The sequence below is a fragment of the Mytilus trossulus genome, chromosome 1, assembly GCF_036588685.1.
Source record: "Mytilus trossulus isolate FHL-02 chromosome 1, PNRI_Mtr1.1.1.hap1, whole genome shotgun sequence".
NCBI classification, from domain to species: Eukaryota; Metazoa; Mollusca; class Bivalvia; order Mytilida; family Mytilidae; genus Mytilus; species Mytilus trossulus.
In genome coordinates this window covers 106273099-106299799 of record NC_086373.1, presented here as the reverse complement: position 1 = coordinate 106299799, position 26701 = coordinate 106273099, and the positions used below count along the sequence as shown (strand labels likewise).

Sequence of the window (26701 nt, the reverse complement as noted above, 5' to 3'; positions counted from 1 at the left end):
TCTGATCACATGTAGTGTTAAAGCTGCTTTACTTAATGTGTTTATTAGGAATTTCACCAGTTCATGGAAGGAGTTCTTAGATTTTAGATATGTAGCAAAATTTCTAAATAAATCTGCTCAAGCTGAACTTAATTGGTATTAGTCTGCCAAACAGTTCAAATCATTATCTACATATAAAATTCAACTGATGGCAAATGATGGCCTCCTGAACAAGAGAGCAACATCATGATATACTAGGGATGTTCTTAAATCTACAAAATGAAATTCTACAACTAATGCACTGAAGCAAGTTTTGAAAAGGAATAATGAAAGAAAATACACTGGTGAACGAAGGAATAGCATTGTTTAAACAAATATTTTATTGTTTACTTTAGTGCCTTATAATATAAAGTAAGAAAAACATTAAATCCTTTCTTGTAGTTTAAGATCAAGTAATCCGTACTTTTATTTTTTAGACTACACAATTAGTGGAGAAATATGCCAGAGGAATGTCTAGAACCTATATTACAATGTTACAGTTCTCTAGAGAACATCAAAATAATTACTGTTGTTTGAAGTGGATTCCTAAATCCTTTCAAAGCTGTAATTTGCCTTTTTAAATGCATTTTACTATCAAATTATCTTTGAAAAGGCAATAAATCAATAAAAGGGACTATTGCAAGACATTACAGAATTGATGCTTTAGAAGAAAGAAAAATACTGAAATATTCATTTATTCCATTCTGCACAAATCCTTGTAGCATTATGTATAGAAGTAAAGGACACAGACACTTTATAAAAAAATTAAGATATTCTATCTAAAATGGTGAGATGAGGGTGGAAGATATAGTTCTCAACCCTGAGAGATGTGGAAGATGTAGTTATCAACCCTGAGAGATGTGGAAGATATAGTTCTCAACCCTGAGAGATGTGGAAGATATAGTTCTCAACCCTGAGAGATGTGGAAGATATAGTTCTCAACCCTGAGAGATGTGGAAGATATAGTTCTCAACCCTGAGAGATGTGGAAGATATAGTTCTCAACCCTGAGAGATGTGGAAGATATAGTTCTCAACCCTGAGAGATGTGGAAAATATAGTTCTCAACCCTGAGAGATGTGGAAGATATAGTTATCAACCCTGAGAGATGTGGAAGATATAGTTATCAACCCTGAGAGATGTGGAAGATGTAGTTCTCAACCCTGAGAGATGTGGAAGATATAGTTCTCAACCCTGAGAGATGTGGAAGATATAGTTCTCAACCCTGAGAGATGTGGAAGATATAGCTATCAACCCTGAGAGATGTGGAAGATATAGTTCTCAACCCTGAGAGATGTGGAAGATATAGTTCTCAACCCTGAGAGATGTGGAAGATATAGTTCTCAACCCTGAGAGATGTGGAAGATGTAGTTCTCAACCCTGAGAGATGTGGAAGATATAGTTCTCAACCCCTGAGAGATGTGGAAGATATAGTTATCAACCCTGAGAGATGTGAAATGTTTTGTAATTCATGGATATTTGCCCTAAACCAACCAGCAGTAGTACTCAGCCAATGATAAACAGTTTTATATTACAAATAAGAAATCAACCAGCAATATTGTACACCAAATGCCAACGAGTCTAAAGATATTAGCAATTAACCAGCAATTGTGTGCACCAAGTGGCAGATAGGCTTACAATAAGCCAGCAATATTGTACACCAAATGGCAGATATTACAATAAGTCAACAGTAATGCTCATCTATATACATGTATCTATTGCTGTGATAAGTATACCTTCACTTATATCTTAAAGTATCAGAGAGTAGGTGTCTTACAGATCCAAATATATGGCACATGTTACAACTCACCGCTGTCAAGCTACTTATCAAACAAAATGTCTAAAATCCCTTCTCTTTTTAATTCAGTTGATTTTTTACCAATAGATTGACACTTCTTATTGTAGTATCAAAATCAAGTTCAAAATTAGAGTTATCTCCCTTTAACCAATCTGTGGTAGTTCAGACCAAATGTCAGTTACAGCTAATTAAAACTGCAAAAGGATAAATCAATCATTTTATCAATACTGACATTTCTGCTTTAACAATTTTACATTAAAATTTAACCTGGTGGTATTTAGAAATATTGAAACATAAGTTGTTTGCATCAGAAATTATTTGCAGGTGATATTTTTATATACCCATATGTTGTTCGACCAATCGATTCATACAGTAATTATGTTTTATAGGAATTGTGTTGATTATAGAAGTATAACGATTGCCATGTAGAATCAAATTAGTTTAAAAAGAATATAAATTGACTTGACATTTCGTTCCACACACCATCTGCTGACCAATAATAGTGGGATCTATATGATGAGTTTCTTATTATAATTTGAACTGTTTTAGTTAATATTCTTGTTAAAATGCTCTGTTTTAATGTAAATATTTGACTTAGTTTTGTTACTGAATGACAATGCTCTATTAACATTTTTTCATAATGTCACTTAATTTGCTTCATAGAAACATTGTTGCGAGTCTTTTAGTTTTATACCAAACTATCTGACTTTTACATAATCTCTGCTGAAATAAATATATTTTTTGTCACAAAAACTACTTAAAAAATTTCAAAAGCATAAATCTTAAATCTGAAATCTTTTGAATAAAACTAATTGAGCACATTTTAAAGTTTATCAAACATTATTCACAACTTTCAATGTATAAATGTCAACATTTTAATGTGTCCATATAGATATATTTTCCAAACCTCATTATTTAGGCACTCCATAATAAACATGGCAAAACCAAAATGCAAAGAACCTGTTCAAAGTACCTTGTAAAGCGTTGTCTTTTCATCTGTATGTTTAAGGACTTTTAGCCTTTTATGTAAAGGTAGATTGTTGATGACTGGTTATTATAACAACATTAGCTAGCTACCCACTTATACCTCATATTTCTTTATTGAATGGGTTAATATATGATTGGTGATTTTTTTTAAATTACATTTTCAGTATATGAAGAAGCTCTCACTGAAGTGTTTTGTTGCAATTATCTTCCAAAAGTTTTGAGGCATGTCTGTGAAAAGTGTTCTAAAAGGTTGTATAGTAACACTTTGCCTTAGAACTGCTATTAATGACAAGTTTTGTTAATATTTTACATATATTTAATTGTGCTTTTATTGGATATCAACAACTATGAAACCATTAATTGTTTATTGTTTGTTTTATGTACAGTGGTAAATGTTCATGATGATAAACAATATGAATCTACCTCTAACTAACTAAATTGTTGTACGACTCAATGATTTAATTGATTCACAATTGAATATTCTGTTATGCATAAGTGGTTGAATAACAGATTTATTATAAATATAATTCTAATACATTTGTACATTAAGTTTCCATCACAAAGAGAGATAACTCCAGTATACCTAAATATTTGTACTGATGTTACTTTTCCAAAATGACAATTTTAATTAATCAAGTTAATAGAATTATTAATAGATGTTTTTGAGGTGACATGCATAATTCATTTCATGATTATAATTGTGCATAGAATTTTGATTTATATCTGCATAAATCAATAATAATATAAAATGTACATGTTCAATTCTTATAAAGTAAATTGTTTTTTCAAACTCAAATAATGAGAATAATTTGAGACCTATTTTGGGACATCAAAACTGACCCATTCTCATTAAATCATAGCAATTAATTCTGACAAACAATAAATAGACTATCTCATTTTATCTTTCCCTGAAATGAACCAATTGATTTCTGAAATGAAGCTGGATTTTATTTCCCATTTATTACTGATCAAAGTCAAAGCTGAAGTATAATTAATATCTCAGTCATAATTAAGGATTATATAGTGAGGACAACCATATTAATAATTCTACATTTATCCTATTATTTGTCATACTACATACATAATCAATATTCTATAGTTTTAGAAAATTATACTTTTTTTAAGTTTTTCTTCCAAAATGTAGAGAAAAATCAATTGGAGTTTGACACTTTTCCTTGGAGTATTTTTACACAAATCTTTAGCTGGTCCATATATTTTTGATTTCTACGAAGGAGTCAAAGCAAAGAAGGTTCATTGTAAGTAATTCTGCATTCTTAATCTGGACAGATGGACAGACAACCATATATATTCCAGGAAATTATTGAATTTCCAGACTTTTTTTTATACCAAATCTGTGAACTACGTTTACTCCATAAATCAACCCCATACATTTTAAAGTGTGAGTGTGGAATGAGACAGCAACCCTAGTAAAACATCTAACCCTAAAACTCGGTCTTAGTGGTCAACATATAATGTCCAGTAATACCCTATGTCCAAACCATATGTCCAATCTCTACATCAGTCTAGACAAGCTAGAAATCATTCCAGGACATTTATTGTATTTCCTCACTTTTTTTATACCAAATTCTGTGAAGTACTTTTCTCCATACATCAACCCCTAACATTTGATTAATCTTTCAAAAGATAAAAATATGTGATGAATGTTAAAAGATTTCTCTTTAATCCTTCAATAATAAGATTTACTGCCCCAGAGACCATATTAAATCTATTAGCTTAAACAATAGATCATCATAACTTCTTAACCTTTTTGTCTCACTTGATTTTACAGCTAAATTAATTTGTAATAAAAAATGAAGTTTAATTGGAATGCATATGATTTAATGCAGGTTAATATATTCAGATGCTTAAAGGTGAAGGACTAAAAGAGTTCTTATTCTAATTCCAATGAAGTAGATTTACACAATAGATTTAGTAATATGCACGTATATAAAATTTTCCAATTGTAAATCTGTTATTAAGTAGGGATAATCTTCATCAATGTATTGCAATAGATTTATATAAATACATGTCAACATGTTCTAAAGTACAAAGGGTTGGGCAAGCTATTCCTTATTATACAGTATATATACACCTACGAAAACATTTACTGGAGCATTCTTTAAAACTTTATATGCCTGAACACAAAACCCATATTCAAGAAACAAAATAGACATCCTTTTGAAAATTTTACAGAAAATTGATTATTAAGTTCCCAAGTTTCAGGAAAATGAAGATTGGTTGACAAATATCACCTTAATGAGACTAAGGTGATTAACATTAGAATAACCTTGCCCCTTTCTGGTAAGATACAAAACATCTATAGGTAAACTGATGAGGATTTCACTTAGTGTTGTATTTTTATTTCTTTTCTTTTCAGATTTCCTAACATTTACAATACCATAATGAACCTGGGTTTGTACTCTGTTAAAAAGAAATACTTGTTTTGGATTCACAAAAGATCAGCATAATATCAGGAAAACATGTTTGACTTTAAAATAAAACAGTAATGTTGTAGTCATTGATTGATACCTGCCAACTTTTCTAAATATCCATGGGATCTTATACATCTCTTTTGCCCTGTCATAAGTGGTTTTGTCTAATATTCTATGTTAGTATGTGCACAAGTGTCATCTTAGGGTTAAATTATAGGGAATTTCAAGTCAAGTTAAGAAAGTGCAATAGGAATGTTGTCAGGACTACAAAGACTCCAATGGCCAGGTTTCAATGCAAAATATAAATCTAATATAAACAAAAATATTGGTAAGCTAAAATGCCATCTTTTTCCAGGACTGCTAAAGCTGATATACATCATGCCACAAGCAGGACTTGTACTAAAATGTATTAAAAGCTTTACAAATAATCAAATAAATATTTTATCGGAATCTAAATACCTAATCTATGTTGTGGTAAAACTAAATTAGTCCACAAGTCAGTCGAGTGAGTCGATGGAAGATGACACGGAATAACATTATGGATGAAGCATCTGTCACTTAATTACATACACAATTAAATTACTTTCTCCTAATGTTTTATGTCCATCAGAATAGAATGTAACAGGTTGGATACAATAACATGAGCCTGTATTGATTACAAGACAGATATATAAAGTCTCAGGTTCTGATTTTCTGTATTTTCATGATCATTCTAAAGAAAGTCTCTTTCCTGATGTAAAGCTATGTCATATTAATTGTCTAACTGACACCAGTCACACCTAAGCAAAAGCTTTTAGCTCATATCAAAAAGAAACCTTTGATTGTTATTAGTTTCTATCTTATTTCCTTGGCAATATATTTAGTGTGCATATATATACAGGGGTTGTTGGCTTGATTGTGACCAAAATGTAGTCCACAAAAAGACATTTCCTTATTTCCCATCATGCTCTAGGGGTTGAGATTCAAAAACAACTAATTCAAATTCTTTATTACCTTAAACTTTACAGGTCATCTGTGCCAATACTTTTCATAGTAAACAAGTAAACAGACAGAGACTGTTCATGTTATATTGTCTCTGATTTTAAATGCACTGTTTGATGTTCTTTAACTTAAAAGTTCAATAAATTTAAACACACTTGGCATAGACCTAAGTTATTGATCTTTATGAATTTTACTCAAAGTTCCTTAAATTTTGAACACTTTGACAAATTTTGAACATTTTGACAGATGAAATGGATCGTCTTCAATGCACTGACAGCAAATTGCACATACACTATACGACGTGACAACTCAACTACTTAACCAAGCTACAATACAGGTACCTTGATAGTGGTTCTCTGAGGTTGTTGGTTTTTTTTCATTTTGGGAATTTTGGGTATTGATGGCAGATACTTGATAGTCTGTTAAATAAAGATGATGTTAAAGATAAAGGGGTGAAATCACTCCAAATCCCACTTCATTCATATGGTAAGTAAAACCAAATTCACTGTGGATGGCCACAATAGAATTACAATTGGAGTAAAGAAAACTTGGTGAGTATAATATAAAACTGTTCTCTATATCTAAGATATCTAAGATGTTATGAGGTCTCTACTCAATTAAGAATAGTTTAATGGCTGTGGCAGTCATTTTATTTCACCATAATTAAACCCCCACCCATCCCAAATAAGTCTTATAATCATAACCTAACAACAACAAAATCAATTATCAAGTGAAAATTATAAACTTGTCAAGGTATTTAAGCTGGAACAGAGAAAATTAATATGCCTAATTGTTTTATGTAACCACTAACATTAAAAGATAGTTCCGAAAAATCATTGCAGAAACCCAAAGACTGATGTGAAAGTTATAATTAGAAACAAATTACACTTTATACCAAGATGAAAAAATCCTTGTACAGAAAAACAATTTAATTCTATCAAATAACACTATTAACCATTATTTGACCTTGGACTGACTATTAAACTTAATTGTCAACCATAAATGTCCTGGAATTACTACTGGTCTGAATTCTTATTACTCTGTTAAAATAATTACAGATATAACGTTTCACACTTTACAAGGCAAAGTACATGTACTAATACTTTGGTAAAATAATTACAGATATAAAGTTTCGCAGTTTGGAAGCAGGGTTCATGTACCATACTATGTCAAATTAAGATGCTGTTTAGGGACGTTTGTCAAAACAATATTAAACTCTCGTATCTCTGAGGATAAGGTTTACACGTCAAAGATTAGAGAAGATTTTGAGAAGTTTGGTACAACAAAGCAAAATACATGTACTTCTTGTCCTAGGTGTTACCATTAGTTATTGGAAAGATATATCCTTAAAATAGTAACTACACCTAGGGAGAAAACAGTATTGTATTTGAAGATTTGAAAGCATCATTTGGTGATTTGATGATTGAAAATCGAGTTATTTGGTGATGCTTTGAAAAATCTGGTAAACAGATATTTGCTACATGTACCAACAAATAAAAAATTGATGCTTACAAATCTTCAAATACAATAATGTTTTCTTAAACCTCATGAAACAAGTGAACACGGTTAAATCTAGCATTTCGAATTAACTTATATTATGTTTGTGTGTCTTGGAATAGATGCCTTGAAATTTGCGCCTTTATTCAATCAAAATAATCGTCAGTTATGCATTAGACGTAAGTATTACAAGTGAAACAAACTACATTTCGTTTGATTTATTTTGTTGTTAAAGCTGAAAACAATAGAGGAAAAATCATTTAGTGCTTTCTACCTAATCAGTCTTCTTACAGATAAATGTATAACAATGTTCAGTCTTAAAATTAAAACCATGTCAGACAGAAGCTATTAAAACATTCTACTAGGAGTGCTTGCAATAAACGTTTTATTTTCTTTAAATTCATTCTGTTAACATTTTTGTAGATTTTTTAACAGTACACAGTCACAGACTTAGATTTCTGTGGAATAACAAACCATATGTAAAAGGGACATAGATTTCTATGAAATAACAAACTGTATGCTAAAGCAAAGTCAACCTAAAACCCATTATTGCCATAGTTTTAGCACTTCGACAATGAATTACACAATAAAACAAGTTTTTCTCTTGGTCAGTAATTAAATACTAAAGAGTTAATAATGTACTTCAAAAAAGTCATTAATGTCTAGTAGGTCAGCAATGAAATACTGAAGAATATGAACCTAAACACAAATTACTTATTTCATTTCTTATTATTCCTCCATTTTTTGCTAATGGGCTATCTAGAAGTGATTTTAAGAAACATTGTGCAAGGATTTCTGTCTATATAATGCAGGGCTTAACTTACAATGTTTTAATAAGAATACAAAGAGATATAGTCAACCATCAAGGAAACAGTCGATAAACAACAAAAAATTATGAGATCATCTTACTAATACAATCAATGACCAAACCATCAAGTAATTTCTACATCATTTGGCGTCTTTATTTAGGTCTATAATGATAAAACTATCAACACAATCAATTCTCAACCGTAAACACTTTCCAAAGTTTCATAGTTATAGGGAACAAAACCAGAGAGAGATTAATCCTGACAACTGGAATTTAAAATTATATTTTTATTCCTTGTTTGAATTAAACTATTATTCTGTTCTAAATCTCAAAGGTTTTGACATCGACTATGGCCAATAAATTTGTTTTGTCATTACAAATAATACAATGAAAAGCTATCTAACTATTGGTTATTGCAGCTTGACTCAATCAACTGAAATCAATGAATACTGACTCAGTTGAAAGTTTAAGTAAGAGCCCAAGTTAAAGTTATGTGCGTCTAACAAAAAAGCCAATTTTCTGTATTGCCATTTGCATCTTTTAATAACTTTATCTGAGCAGTACACTTAAAAAATTTGAATTTTTGTAAACTTGGTTGGACCACATGGATTCATAACTAAATGAAAAGCAGGTTATTCAATACACTAAATCCGTGTCTTACTTAAAATCATTTTTTTTTACATCCACTACATTTGAATTCTGGTTGTCTCATTGACAATCATATGACATCTCCTTATTTACATTGAAAGCATGCACATAACAAACAAAACTCAGATAACCATTAATAGGTATATGTATTATGGAGAAAAAAAAAGATACACAAAAGAAGGAATGAAGGAATGATGGAATGTCAGACATAGGTACTAGTGAAAGGACGGGGACATACAAAATAGTTTAAAATTCAGAAGAATCTATACTATTAAACGAGAAGACCTCATTTTGGGTGTCGCTTCTCTTCTTTCCACAATAAATTAATCAACACGATTCTGTGTCCTATAGGTACAGTGCATATTGCCATTTGTCATCCATTTATATGATTATTCAGATTGAGTTATTTTTGGAGAAAAACAAGAAAAAAAGGCATCCAGATATTGTCCCGTTATTGGACGAAATTTTAAGTCAGATTAGACTTCCGGTTTACGTTTTTCTGTATACTTTGAACATACATATACAAAGAATAAAAGTGTATTTTCAGAATTCTATCTGCTATCATTTTCAAGTTTACTATCCACGGCAGTCACAGATTTTATTAAATAGAGAGGGTCTGTATACTATATCAATGACCACTATGGATCGATTAGTTAACTTAGAATTGAAAGTAAATACACTATATTTATATAGTAATGAATGTTCATAATATACAGATAAGCGCTAAAAATATTCATGTGAACATTTGATACCTTTTCTGAAATTCTCCAGTCATTAAATCTTTTACAAAATTCATTGATTACAAAAAAAGAAGATGTGGTATGATTGCCATGTTGAGACAACTCTCCACAAGAGACCAATATGACACAGATATTAACAACTATAGATTACCGTACGACCTTCAACAACGAGCAAAGCCCATACCGCATACTCAGCTTTAAAAGGTCACGAACTGACAATGTAAAACAATTCAAACCAGAAAACTAGAGGCCTTATTTATGTACAAAAAAATTAACGAAAAACAAATATGTAACACATAAACAAACAACAACCACTGAATTCCAGGCTCCTTACTTGAATGTTCATAACATACTAAATGTATGTTCATATTGAAATTGACAGAAAACCAAAAAATGGGAATATTGGAAATAAAAAAAAAAAAAACATTTTCCTGTCCCCCGGCAATAAGAGGAGGGATATGACCTTTATCTAAACTCCGGGATCGGGTGTTTTTAAACTCGGGATTTCGGGATTGACCCTTTCGGGATCCGGGAATTCCTTTTTTTGAATTCGGGACCTCAGGATTTCGTTCTTTAAGCCTGGGATTTCGGGATTTCATGTTTTAAAGCCCGGGAAGGCGGCATTTCTGGATCCCTCCAATCCCCCTCCAATAACCTATGACTTATGATATTTTTGCTGAAATTTTCCAGTCCTCTAATATTTTACAAAATTCTTCCAACAACACTTTACATACTTTAAACTACGCTCTGAATGCCTGCGATTTCGCGGGTGTGTTCTAGTATTATATGAAATTTATGTCTCTTTAAATTCTAACTCATATAAATAGTACAAGTCCTAACTATTTTTATAAGACATATTCTCAGCAGTTTAAATTCAGTACCTAATGAGGCATTTGGATGATTTAAATTGTGAACTATGGGTTAATCTGTATGCAGTACAATACTAAGGACCTCCCTACTGTGATCCTTACACATACACTTAAATAACACCAAGGACAAGATAGGTGGTAACATGTTACATTATATTGTTCATCCAGGGATTAAACCTTTACAATACACATTTCCTCTTCAATAACCAAATGTCATCTGTGCCTTTCATGTCAGAAAACAACACACAAAGGTTTCATACAATAAAACTATGCATTATCAACCATTTTCTCCAATTAAATGTTTAAATTGAATACAAATGTAGTACTTAACAATCCCCAACAATGACTCTCAGAGCCATCAACAAACAATCAAAATAGGCTCAGACTTACCAAATAAAGTTTACCTTACGTTTGAGGACAAGGGCTAATATACATAAATATACATAAAATGTTCATCTTTTTTTATTCAAATTTTATTGCTATACAATATGGATTAAAATTACATTTCCAATGATTTATTAGTAAGTTTTTGTGACAGCCTTATTCATCTTGATCAGAAAATAGAAAAGAACAAAACACTGTCCTGCACAACCTTGTGTAAGTACCAATTGATGAAAAACTATCATCATTGAGCACTCAATGACTATACCCCATTGTACCAATGACCTTTGACTGTTGCCATAGAGAGGTAACATCTCTTAGCACTAAGCCTCCCTCCACAATCAAAATGAAGAACCACACTGATGAAGCTTCCATCAATAATCCCTTGACCTATAACCTATGATCCACTGATATGACAACCTGTCACATCTAAATTTGTTCAATGTTATAACAATAATAAAACCTTCTTATTGGATGACTTTTGACCTCCGATAATGATTAACCTGTCACATTAAGATCTACTGTGATGACAACAACTGATATAAATCATCATAACTGGGATCAAAAAGAGGCTGGACCAGCATTCTATACCCGACTTATAGAAGCTTAATAAACATGTAAATTGTAACCTCTCTTAGGTTAAACTATATTCTAGAAGAAAAAAATGTGGCAAATACTGTACAATTAAGAAATATACATCAGAATTAATCCTAAAATTATATCTTTAAATAAAAAAAATTGTGTCAAAAATGTAAACTCCAAAATTAATTAATAAATATACTACACATAAGAAACCTAATTTCTACATCTAGAATGCTAAAATTAAATCTTAAACTTTCTATTTTAATGTTTTAAAGCTGAGTGATCTTTTTACAGTGAATTATCCAATGAAAAATTCCTATACACATATATATTTATCACTTTATTTTGGAAACAATTTTTTTTATGCAAAAACTATAATCTTGTTAGTCCTTACCAATAATGTCTTTTGTTGATTTGTAATAATAACTGACAACAGCTGTGGATAACGATATAATGTACTTTTACCATTCGTGTAGATACAGGTCAATCAGACAGCAACATAACAAGCAACAGCAAACAAAAAAATATACACTCAGAGCTCTCAATTCAACAGTCAACCAAACCGTCATTTGAAAATATCCATGTAATAACAAAATCTTTTTTCATGTCATTTGAAAATGCAATGGGACAACAAGAAATAGGATATGAATTTTGGCATCAAAGTCAAGGTATCAGACCAAACATTATCAATTTTCTATCTTCATAATATAATCAGAAGTTACAACTGTAAAGCAATACATATTTAGTGATCAAAATCGATGTAAGTAAGTACCAATAAAGACAATACTTTAAAAAATTTGTAAGGGTTCCGCGGAACCCAGTGTCTCGCCTACTTTTGCTGTAAATTGCAGGCTCAACAAAAAGGAGGGAAAAAAATCAATAAAAATATTCCTTTCGATTGTAAGAAGCATCTGTCCAAGTTTGGTAAAATGTATGATAGTTATAAATGAATATAATTAATGTTTTGAAAACCTAAACTGCAGACTGTATGTAATGTTAACTGGAAGAAAATCTAAGTCCCTTTAAAAGTAAAATACAGAAAAAATGGAGTTATCTTTTTACAAAATTTCCTTCTGGATACTATCTTATGATCATAAATAAGCTTTTGTCCAAGTTTGGTACAAACCCAGGATAGTTTAAGAAAGTTATTAAAATTTTAAAAACTTTAACCACAGAGTAAATGTAATGTTTCCCTGCAGAAAAACAAAGTCCATTTAAAAGTAAAATACAGAAAAAATGGATTTATTTTTTTACAAAATTTACTTCTGGATACTATCTTATGATCATAAACAAGCTTCTGTCCAAGTTTGGTACAAACCAAGGATAGTTTAAGAAAGTTATTAAAATTCTAAAAACTTTAACCACAGAGTGAATGTAATGTTTCCCCGCAGAAAAAACTAAGTCCATTTATAAGTAAAATACGGAAAAAATAGAATTTTATTTTTACAAATTTACTTCTGGATACTATCTTATGATCATAAACAAGCTTTTGTCCAAGTTTAATAGAAATCCAGTATAGTTTAAGAAAGTTATTAAAATTTCAAAAACTTTAACCACAGAGTGAATATTTGTGGACGCCGCCGACGACGACGCCGACGCCGACGCCGACGGAAAGTAGGATCGCTTAGTCTCGCTTTTTCGACTAAAGTCGAAGGCTCGACAAAAACATCTTCAAAATGAGTGGTTAAATGATAACCTTTAAGAATAAGCTGAATCAAATGATCAAAGAGTTAATAGGGATCTCATCTAAATTTAAGGGTTCTGAAAAAGTAAGGATGTGATATCCTGTTTGTGATAAGGTTCTTCAAGTAAACAATATTTAAATTTTTTACATGAAAAACAACAACTGTTCATGAAACAAGGCAAGGAAATAGATAAATGTTTATTAATTTCCAAGTGGAATGTTGCAAGAGATCTTCAAAGGGAGATTTCAGGAAAAACACATTGGGAGACTTAATCACAAACTTGTGGAGAGTAGACTCAAATGAGTAAACCAAATGGCAAATTTTAAATGGATATCATTCAAGTGTTTGTTTTATGTTAGGATAAATGGATTATGGCAATAATCTATAAAATATAAATAATATAAGTATGATTAAATATTATAATACAATGTTTGTTAGGTCAATATTTATGTATAACTATGTCTTAATGTAACAATTCAAGTGATTATTTCATAATTTGTAAATATTTATACTAACAGTTTGTATACAGGTTTAATAATCATGACTATTCAAGGATTAATGACTTTTAAACATACACTCAGAATCAAACAAAGAATTTGGTAAACAATTAGTAGGTGCTTAACAAACAATTCACATAATATATTTACCCTAATCTTAAATCTTAACCAGGACATTAAGGCATAATTTAAAAGGCAAATTGAGTTTTGTTTTCAAAGGATAAAAAACATATATACAAATAGTTTATCTGCACTTATTTTTTATTCTGTTGAAGGCATTGCTAATACAAACCTTTGGCAAAAATTTAAAACTTTCAAAAGGGCATAACTCTTTTCAGATACTTTTATATCAGCACTGAATTACAAATTTGTCTGAGACATTTCTAATATAAACCTCTGACTCAAATTTCATCAAAATCTGGCAAGAAAAGTACATATGACTGTGCTTTATAAGGCATGAGAAAAGGATACCCTGACAAATCCTGGTCATTTCTATGTTATCGAAACGTGTTGTGCCACAGACAACAACAAGGATTTTTTAGTAATAAAAAAGAGACATTAGAATGATAAGACATTAAATGACTATTCCAATATAAGATATAACAATAAACCACAAAAAGCTTTTTATTATTAACCAATCTTGTTCAAAAATATAACCCACTGATACAGGTCAATACTTAAAACTGAAGCTATAAATACCTGTACAGATACTTTGTGCAACCATCCAGGCGCGGATCCAGAAGGGGGGTTCCAAAGGTTGGACCCCCCTTTTTTTTTGAGGATCAAGGCATTTGAATGGGAACATGTAGTTGGAACCTGAGTTAGGAACCCCCCTTTTTAAAATGGCTGGATCCGCCCCTGCCATCTAATCTTGAGGACTATATAATTACAATGCCAATGAAAACTGAATGTCTAAGTTTCAAAGAGATCTTGTTTTAAGATAATTTCAGTTAGCTAAGCAATGATCAATATACAAACTAGATCAGAAGTTTATTCAAACAACAACTGATTGTAAAATGCATTAGTTAACAATTAGCTTTAAAATCAAAGCATCTAGATTCTAACCAGTAATAAAATAGATCTGTCATTCTGGGTTCTGTATATTCTATCCCATTAATTATTGATTTGAGAATTTGATTTGGTTAATTAAAGAGAAAGTATGGAGTCATGTTATGCTGTTGTGTTGTCAGACTGGCACGTTAAACACGACTTTCTATAGCAATAACTATTTTGTTGTCCAGCAATTATACAAACTATTTTTTCAGACATTGCCTACGTAAATCATCATACAGCCAAAAATTCACAATAGATGTCAAAATTGACCAATCCAAATATTTCTGGACATTTTTGCCTTCCCTTTTGTTAAGGAATTGACATCTATACAATATTGATTTGTCTATTATCAAGAAATTGACCAGGTACATTGTTGCCTTGCCCATTATCAAGGAATAGGCTGCTGTACATTTTTGCGAAGGAATTGGCAGCTATACAATATTGATTTGTCTATTATCAAGAAATTGACCAGGCACATTGTTGCCTTGTCTATTATCAAGGAATTGGCTGCTGTACTTGCCATTTGTGGTGAAATTAAATTGACAAACACACTTCTGTTGCCTACAGCTAAAGAGATCAAGATAAGCCAAGTTGTTGCCGTAACAATTTACTCCCTGGAAACAAGATGAGGCAACACTTTCTTCCAATCTGAAAATGCTTGTATGTTGAGTTATAGACATTAGGAGGTCTGTAAATTGAAAGTCAGTGGTTTTGCACTAACATGTAATTATCAGAAATCATAAATTAACAGTAAAAAGACCCACCCAGATGTTTATTTGTTTGATGTTGTACATAATTCAATAGCATGAGAAGACATTCAAGAACATAAAACATACAAGAAAAATATATTTACTTTGAGGAACAAGAACTGTTAAGTTGAAACACAGTCTTCTTGTGCATAAAACAACATACACAATTGGAAGATTCACATGTAGTGAAAAATTGTTACAAGAATTTCAAAGTTTTGAAACATTCTATCTATTTTTGGAACAAGAACATTATACAATGTATGTCACCTATAGAATGTAAATATATGTTCCAGTTTTTCCTTTCAAAAGAAATCTTGTAACAATTGTAGTTCATGACGTTCAGTAAAATACAGAAGATTATTTGAAAAAGACTTTTAGAACGTTTAGATTTTTTCCGTCTATTTCATGTTATAGTCTAACTTCATAATTGCTGTATAAATGGTTATTTAGCACACAAAAAAACAGAAAAAAAAATCTTTAGATTTATCTACAATTTAATTGTTCTTAAACCAATATGAAAGTGAAGTAATAGCATTGGTCAATTTACAATGATAGTTCAAACTTTGATAGCCTATCGAAACATTTTGTGAATGTGATTGAGAAAAAAAGTTACTCATGACAGAATGCTTTAGATTATCAAATACACAATTGAAGAGTTTAAAAGATTTTAATTGATGTCTTCCAAAGTGCAAGCTGGTATTGTACATATACTTAATAAACCCAGTTTTTCAACAATATTCAATATATCACTTGGTATAAATAAATATAGACATGAATAAACTGAAATGGAGACTCAAGTGATAAATACACAAAAGAGTGATTAATCCAAAAATAACCCAACATCGTGGACAAGAAGGAAGAAATCACATTTAGGTGATGAAAAATAGTATACACAATTGACAGAGTCTGTAACAAACTAAAAAGTAAACTGAATGTATCATACATTTCTGGTCCCTGAAAATCTTTTCACATAGATACTTTAATCCTGTAGAAAAAAATACTCCTATTTACACTTGTTCAAATGAGATTGAAATTTAAAGGACATAATTTGGTGAGGTACATAACAAGTTATTATTGGTATAAATATCTCTTTTTAATGCCAATACTCAACAAAAGGAAAGAAATTTTCAATCTGCAATCCTTCCTCCCTAATGTCATGTTTTGATTACTTCTGTGTTCACATAAAATTCAAATATTGTTTAATGACTCTCTGCCCTTTCTATGTTATTTTCTGCCTATATAATTCATATTGAATTCTTTCAGTCACCATGACACCATAAAAACAGCATAATTTGGTACACCAATGAACTTGGACCCAAGAGGTTGAATAAAACTCCAAATTTAATTTAAACGTCAATATATATAATGTCTCCCAGCTTGCATGAAATTAATCAGCTTTTAGTCTGTGAAGATATTTCAATGCAATCAACTGATTACTGTATGACAGAAAAACAAAAAAGTCCTTAGTTATTATGATCAGTATTCATGTCGTCAGGATCCGGTCATCTTCAGAACATCAATTACAGAGAAAGGCATCAAATCACTCTGCATCGTTGTAACATGTTATTATTGAATAAATTCTACTCACTGAATAAAATCGTCAACGTTACATTCTCCTTATAAGTTTCTAGTCAATTAAATGAAAAGATCTGTGAAGTTCATACCCATTTACATTATTGAATCAGGGCACTTTACATATGGATACTAAACAGACTGAATATATAGAAAGAGTAGGGTCAAAATAAGCCAAAAAAGAACTTAGATTTTCTCTTCAAGCAATACTAAGATTCACTGTTCAGTCTGATGAAATTAAACGAGATAGAATTTTAAGTCAGATTTCTGATATATATGTCTTTTTGTATGTAATAGTCTAACTGTTCTAGATATACTGTTAATTCAAACTGAAGGCATACATGCTTAAGTCAGATTTTACATGTTTATATGGCAGCTTTCATTCTCTGCCTACATCTGTTGTTAGCCATACAAAGTTGGATTTGTTTGACATTTCTTACATTTACATTAAGTTTGAAGAGGAAGCATCAAAACATGATTTTAAAGATTTTCTTAATGTCATCAAAATCAGACCACCCTGATTCTAAAAGGTTTTCTTGAGGAATCAATTTATGGTGCTATGTTTTCCTTGTTGGGTTAATGTCTACATGTACATATGTTTACAGCAGCTGACAACTTTATAACTAGGTATAACATTGATTGACTAATGAGGTCAAGGATTCTCTTCTATGTTTTCCTTGTTGGGTTAATGTCTACACATGTTTACTTGACTCAGTGAGCAGCTCATGACTTTATAATGATCTCCTAATGAGGTCAAGGATTCTCCTCTCAATTAACTTAAATCTGTTTTCTCAATTCATCTCTATTAAACCAAAATATCAGTCAAATAAAACATTTTCCCCTTCACAGTTCAATATCTAAGGTCAAATTTATACTACAAAACATACAACATCTTAGCTGTCCAAGTATATCTCAAGCTTCTACAGTTAAACCAGATAAAAATAGACAGAACTTTTTTAAAACTTTCTCAAAATACAGCGAATACCCATGTAAAAGCAGTGAAAGCCTCTCAAAAATACAAAATCATTTACTTTAAACCTGAAGGTATAGTTTTTAAATACATCTACTTAAAACCTGAATGTATAGTACATAAATAGATAGAACATTACTTATAATTAAACCTGTTATAAATTCCCTAAGCATCTCTACCCTTAAACCTGTCATTAAGAATAGTCTATATATAAACCTGTCACACATCATGTATAAAATATACAGCTCAACCTATCATAAATATAAATAGAAACTAGTTTAACTTGTAAATTTCTACTCAAACTAAATTTAGACACAGTTTAAAATAAATGTAGAATGTGTCTATGGACCACAAATGCCCCGCTTGCACATACATATGCGGGATTCACATAGTTAAAACCATTTCATTTTGTGATTAAATGTATAAGCATTGTATAAGTTTCATAACATTTGAATGAGTCGAATTAAAGAATGAAAATGACAGATTTAGCAATTTTTACATTTATGAAGGGGCATAACTCAAGAACAGTGTAGGTGATGCTACCCAATTTGAGATTGATCTGAATTTTGTGGTTACAAGTATTGTGTATAAGTTTCATGACATTTGGTTGAGGCAAACTAAAGTAAGAGAATGGAAACCAACTTTGGGGCAGAACGTAAGGACATATAGTGGACAGACAAGAGTCTTGTCACAAGACAGAGACAAGGGTATCACTTAATCCCACCTCCACTATGACAGGGGCATGAAAACAGAATTCAACCAAAGCCTCTACTTATAAACCTTCTTTTGGAAGGAACACAACTATTATACAAGCACTACCATCTACTATTTCTACTAGCTATTTTAAAATTAAACAAAAGCATCAAAATTGTTTACATACTCTTTGCCCCATTTGTTTTTTCTAAAATAACATATTCTGTACCATTTTATATGTAAATCTCCATAAACCTTCCAGTATATCAGATATATCTGCAAAATATCTTTCAGGATATCATAAATATCAGGTGAATCTCAGGACAAATCTAAACAGGCTTCTTAACACCATGTTAACATTGTTATAAAAGTCACCACAGATATCACTATACAACATTATACTACTCATACTACCCCGTAAATAAAATGAAAATGGAAATAGGGAATGTGACAAAGAGACAACAACCTGACCAAATAGCAGAAAACAGCCAAAGGCCACCAAATAATAGTTGTCTTGGATGTTCAAAATGCAATTCTATATTTTAGCACAGACCATGTTTTGGTCTATTTTCATAGTTTTCAATGTTGTTTGCATTTTTTCTGTATTCATTTCAATCACCTGGCCTAGATCATCTTATAAGATTAAAACAGGAAATTCAAGTTTATAAACTTGACATTGTGTTAAAAACGGAAACATAAATCTATATAATTAATACTTAGCTCAACCAATTTTTTTTATATTTTTTATTAGTTTAACAATGTTAAACATGTGAATTTTAAGGGACAAATAACCTAAAGTTGCAGTTATCTGTTCAAATATGCAGTTTTGTACTATCTTCAGGCATTTATAATTAGGTGATCTTTTCAGAAATATACCATAATATTGTTGAAAACTTTAAATACACACATTGGGCTGTGAAATTAAGTAAAGATTGGAAGAATTTTGGTAAAATTAAGGCCCTGGTGTGAATTAAAGTTAGTGAAATTAAACCTTTTTTCATAAATAAAGCTATTTTGCCCTATGCAGTCAGTGTTATGAAAATTGGAAACAGTTGAAAAAAATCTTAAACACATATTTTGATTACATGAATGGATAATTATTCTATAATATCCTATAATACATGCACATATATGAATAACTTAAGAACATCTGAATACACCTACATGTACAAACTATTTAATCACAACAATAACAAAATAAAATGTCAATTTTTATCCAGTCCCCCCCCCTTATGTCCATATATTGAGTGGCATCTGGTCAATTTATAATAAGCCAGTAGATTAAGGTACCATCTGTTGTAGGACTTTCTGATGGGATTTTTAACTTTGTAAGATATATCTTATTGAACAACATATACATCCTACCCTAACTACTTACTCATCCAGAATATAATCTCCTTATCTATATAAAACAAATAAAATCTCTCTTGTTTTGTTAAGATTTTTATTTGAGAGATAAAGATTCACACCTTTCTAAACCACTATATCTATCAGGACAGTGAACTTATTAAACCAAAATATTTACAATATATGCTCCTCCTTTAAATCCTCATTCTTAATAATATTTAGAAGTTTCTTACCGTACATTGGCGAGGGTGTGGCGCCGACTTTGGATCAGACTAGTTCTGTATGCCTTAAGATCAGCCAAATCACCACATTCAGCTTCCATTATCCTAAACTCAGAGATCCTAAAACTTTCTAGCAAATTTTCTCCAATTTGTGAAAGTAACGAACACAAAATAGCAATAAACTCTCAGGATATTGAAATTTTCTCAACACTAAAATTCTATAATTTGTTGCACTTGTGATATGGTTACAATCCAACTTCCACTAAATATCTGCAATTCTACATAAAGCTTTCATTACTATACTTTCTTATCTGCTATCTGCAGTTCCAGAAATCTGATTAAGTTTTTATGCTTTTTATTACTTTCACAATTTAATCCATCCAGAAGTGATAGAATTAGTTGGACAAATCAAATCATCACTATAGAAAGGACAAGTTCATTAAATAATATAACGATATCTGTCAGATATTGACATGCTATTACACCTGAACACGATTACTTGTATCCCTTGGCTAGTTTCTTTGAAGACTTAAAACAAATTAATATGTACCTGTATTTAATCTACAGATTACTACACACCTATCAAGTACTATAGGCGGTATTTTTGGACGTATTTTTTAACGAGTGATAAAGATCAATGTATTGATTGTATCGACAAGGAATTATCTACCTTGAGACGCATGTGTTACAGAAAATGTCATAAGTCATAATACATCATAAACAGTTTTATAAAACTCCTTTTCTTTTATATAAAACCATGAAATTATAATACTTTAGGTTTGACATGAAAATCCTAGTTTAATTTTAACATGAATACAGTTTCTCAACCAATGGCAGTAAACAATCCATTACATACAATTTAACAATTTACACGCTCACTTTCTTCAGAAGTTGCAATCCATCAAAACTAAAATTATCATAATTCAAAAGTTATTTTCAATTCAAATTTCAAATTCTATATAATAACATTCTTTCATGCATTTCAAACTGTTAATTCCTCACAAAGACTTCTCATTAAAAGTTTCGATTTGACATCTGCTGATGATGTAAGGGGTGTAATTACATTTAAATGGGAGACCTAATCATCCCTCCTAGGTTACCTATTACATACAGTCAAACTTTAATAGATTTTCTACGTATCCTATATAATTGTCAAAATTATGATGGATTGTAATGTTGGTGTTTAATGCCACTTTCACCACTTTTGCTACATTGTGGGGACCAATTTAATTTGAGGAGGAAGATAAAGCGCCCAGAGAGAATAAGTAACCTTTGGCAGGAAAACTGGTAGTACTAGTAGAATCTAACACCTCTGAGGATCAGAGATCAAACGCACAACCTCAAAGTTAACAGGCTTTTGGTGGTTAGTGATAATCAAAAATTAGGTTACCATTAAAATGTTTCCAAGATAAAGTCTAATTGACCCATGTACAATTTTCTTAATTTCAATGTTTATTCATTAAATCAATAATACAATACAGACTGAATTAACTGGAATCAATGCACAAAAATACATGTCTAATGAATAGACTCAATCTCCATATTCCAAAGAAAATCAACTTGAACATTATGTATTACAAAGCTTGTATCCAAAGAGATTAAGGACATTTGTCTTTTTGACTCAGTGTTGAATATTTAAAAAAGTAATTCCCTTTCTCACCCATGTTTCATTGAAAGTTTCCAATACAGTAAAATCATTCAACCTCCAAGTAGAACTAATACAACTGTGTTTAGAAATCAGATATTATCCCTACCCCCTGAGAAATCACACTTCTTTTGATTCCATGTGAGTTGTTTGATGGCAAGAACAGACATTCCTAATCCATCAACAGCGAATCCCATTAACCTTAGCTTAAGTGGTTAATCAACAGTTATAATATTTCATACTTTATTCAATAATTACCTGTAATAATTACCTGTATTGTAGAAAATTAATCTCTGTTATTAAGTGCTGTTAGAGGTTACTTAAATTCATCAATATTATAATCTTTTAAATAAAAAAAATATTGAAAAATTATCATTTTGTTTGTTGATAGTCCTTTGAGATACAGATACAGGTACTAATTGCTCTTTGTGATTTAGATACAGGTAATAAAAAGTACCAACAAAGTATCAATCTTGATTACTGCATAAAATATCTTAGCATATCTATATATACAGTAAATCTACAGTAAATCATTCTGTCACAGATTTCTCAGCACAAATTACTTTTAACAAGAATGTGTCCACAGTACACGGATGCCCCACTCGCACTATCATTTTCTATGTTTACTGGACCGTGAAATTGGAATAAATTCTCTAATTTGGCATTAAAATTAGAATGATCTTATCAAAGGGAACATGTATACTAAGTTTCAAGTTGATTGGACTTCAACTTCATCAAAAACTACCTTGACCAAAAACTTTAACCTGAAGTGTAACAGATGGATGAACGAACAGACGGACGAACGAACGGACGAACGAACAGACGCACAGACCAGAAAACATAATGCCCCTCTACTATCCTAGGTGGGGCATAAAAATTTTAAACTTATTTTTAATAGATACAGGGATATGGTTTTAAAGTTTGGCTGTTCCTGTATAATTCTTAAAGCAAATAGGATACCATATCCAAATTTTAACAGTGAGGTTGTTAACAGAGCCTGTAAATTTAAAAATATTACATGTAAACTCATCATAGACTTCAATGGTACTTCTTTTTTATATTGATTTTAACACAGATTTAATTTTTGATCAATTAAAACATAACTAAATATGTATTGCCATACTAATGTAAAAACATATGGTAATATATCCTCTTGATACCATGAACATATATTTTGGAATTGCACAATGTCATGCTTTCTCAAGACTATCAATGAGGTCTTAACACTAAATATGTAGTGCATGTACTGATTCAAAATTTATTTATTTGCTGTTATTTATTAATTCCAACACAGTTTGTTCATTATAAGAAATAAAATAAGAATCTGAGGTTACAAAACTTCAAAGATTAAGTAAAAGGATGTGAAATAGAGGCAGACTTCAGTTACTTTAGATGATTTGATTTGAAATGAGATCCAAGACGTAAAAGCTAAGCAACCAAAGTTGACATAATAGATATTAATTCAATTACAGACTTCATCTCACTTTTCATTTTTTAATGATTTTTTAGTTTTACTTGATCAAATCTCTGTTTCTTATTCTGATTTTGATGACAAGATTTAGCTCTGTTCATTGATAGATAAAAGCTTCAGTTCACGGATGAGTAATAGACACAAATACAACCAATTTATCTGTGTTATTACTTCTTTTCATTTAATTAAAGACTGCAAATAAAGTTGAAAGCTCATTATAGATGGCCGTCATCCCATCAAAGTCTCAAAACAATGCACAAAACTCATTACATATAACAACCAATGACAAATTGACTAGAAAATTCTATTATTTTTCAATTCATCACTGAAATTATTGTAAAAATTTAGCAATGAATTTCAATCTTCATCCATCATGGAATGAAATTAACTTTTTTTCAGCAAAATTTCTAAATTTACAAGAATTTCATAAAAAAATGCACTCTGCATAACATTAAAGCAAAGATTCAATAGTCAGAAATTTTAACAAATAACAAACATCAGATTTTTGTCTCAACCCTATATAGTAATGTAATTGAGTTAATGACATGTCTCTAGCCTATATAGTAATGTAATTGAGTTAATGACATGTCTCTAGCTCATTTTTCATGAGTGATTGTTGTGTGAAAATGGCTGGACAAATAATTTAACTTTTGGTTTTCGATGACAGAAATCGTTTATCATGGTTCTGAAATAATTCATGGATTGCATGATGTAGCTTCATAATGTAATCAATCTGGAGAAACAATTGTTAACATCTGATTTACATTGTTATTCCTAACAAACTGCATACTGTCTATGGGGCTTTATAAGGTGCCTTAGAGAATAGGGGTAGATTTGACTTAGTTTACTTTACATGCCAGTCTTTAGTCACTCAAACAAGCTACAGACTACCTACAGGACTATACAAGGTTCCTAGGGAATAGGGGTAGATTTGACTAGGTTTACTTTACATGCCAGTCTTTAGTCACTCTAACAAGCTACAGACTACCTACAGGACTATACAAGGTTACTAGAGAATAGGGCTAGATTTGACTAGGTTTACTTTACATGCCAGTCTTTAGTCACTCTAACAAGCTACAGACTACCTACAGGACTATACAAGGTTCCTAGAGAATAGGGGTAGATTTGACTAGGTTTACTTTACATGCCAGTCTTTAGTCACTCTAACAAGCTACAGACTACCTACAGGACTATACAAGGTTACTAGAGAATAGGGCTAGATTTGACTAGGTTTACTTTACATGCCAGTCTTTAGTCACTCTAACAAGCTACAGACTACCTACAGGACTATACAAGGTTCCTAGAGAATAGGGCTAGATTTGACTAGGTTTACTTTACATGCCAGTCTTTAGTCACTCTAACAAGCTACAGACTACCTACAGGACTATACAATGTTCCTAGAGAATAGGGGTAGATTTGACTAGGTTTACTTTACATGCCAGTCTTTAGTCACTCTAACAAGCTACAGACTACCTACAGGACTATACAAGGTTCCTAGAGAATAGGGCTAGATTTGAGTAGGTTTACTTTACATGCCAGTCTTTAGTCACTCGAACAAGCTACAGACTACCTACAGGACTATACAAGGTTCCTAGAGAATAGGGGTAGATTTGACTAGGTTTACTTTACATGCCAGTCTTTAGTCACTCTAACAAGCTACAGACTACCTACAGGACTATACAAGGTTCCTAGAGAATAGGGGTAGATTTGACTTAGTTTACTTTACATGCCAGTCTTTAGTCACTCTAACAAGCTACAGACTGCCTACAGGACTATACAAGGTGCCTAGAGAATAGGGGTAGATTTGACTAGGTTTACTTTACATGCCAGTCTTTAGTCACTCTAACAAGCTACAGACTACCTACAGGACTATACAAGGTTCCTAGAGAATAGGGCTAGATTTGAGTAGGTTTACTTTACATGCCAGTCTTTAGTCACTCTAACAAGCTACAGACTACCTACAGGACTATACAAGGTTCCTAGAGAATAGGGGTAGATTTGACTAGGTTTACTTTACATGCCAGTCTTTAGTCACTCTAACAAGCTACAGACTACCTACAGGACTATACAAGGTTCCTAGAGAATAGGGGTAGATTTGACTAGGTTTACTTTACATGCCAGTCTTTAGTCACTCTAACAAGCTACAGACTGCCTACAGGACTATACAAGGTGCCTAGAGAATAGGGGTAGATTTGACTAGGTTTACTTTACATGCCAGTCTTTAGTCACTCTAACAAGCTACAGACTACCTACAGGACTATACAAGGTTCCTAGAGAATAGGGGTAGATTTGACTAGGTTTACTTTACATGCCAGTCTTTAGTCACTCTAACAAGCTACAGACTACCTACAGGACTATACAAGGTTCCTAGAGAATAGGGGTAGATTTGACTAGGTTTACTTTACATGCCAGTCTTTAGTCACTCTAACAAGCTACAGACTACCTACAGGACTATACAAGGTTCCTAGAGAATAGGGGTAGATTTGACTAGGTTTACTTTACATGCCAGTCTTTAGTCACTCTAACAAGCTACAGACTACCTACAGGACTATACAAGGTTCCTAGAGAATAGGGGTAGATTTGACTAGGTTTACTTTACATGCCAGTCTTTAGTCACTCTAACAAGCTACAGACTACCTACAGGACTATACAAGGTTCCTAGAGAATAGGGGTAGATTTGACTAGGTTTACTTTACATGCCAGTCTTTAGTCACTCTAACAAGCTACAGACTACCTACAGGACTATACAAGGTTCCTAGAGAATAGGGCTAGATTTGACTAGGTTTACTTTACATGCCAGTCTTTAGTCACTCTAACAAGCTACAGACTACCTACAGGACTATACAAGGTTCCTAGAGAATAGGGGTAGATTTGACTAGGTTTACTTTACATGCCAGTCTTTAGTCACTCTAACAAGCTACAGACTACCTACAGGACTATACAAGGTTACTAGAGAATAGGGGTAGATTTGACTAGGTTTACTTTACATGCCAGTCTTTAGTCACTCTAACAAGCTACAGACTACCTACAGGACTATACAAGGTTCCTAGAGAATAGGG

General features: G+C 31.4%; 1 protein-coding gene across 5 annotated transcripts in view; it reads right to left on the bottom strand.

Moving 5' to 3' along the window:
• LOC134695971 (3',5'-cyclic-AMP phosphodiesterase 4C-like) overlaps positions 1 to 26701 on the bottom strand; it is a 230171-nt gene that overhangs the window by 145374 nt on the left and 58096 nt on the right. For 2 of the 5 annotated variants that reach the window (XM_063557519.1, XM_063557541.1), the window contains exon 1: positions 20539 to 21116. The exons of the other annotated variants lie outside the window; for them this stretch is intronic. In XM_063557519.1, coding sequence (XP_063413589.1) covers positions 20539 to 20627 — 89 coding nt within the window. In that variant the 5' untranslated portion in view covers positions 20628 to 21116. Of the gene's footprint in view, positions 1 to 20538; positions 21117 to 26701 lie in introns of those variants that run through there. 5 annotated transcript variants of the gene reach the window in all.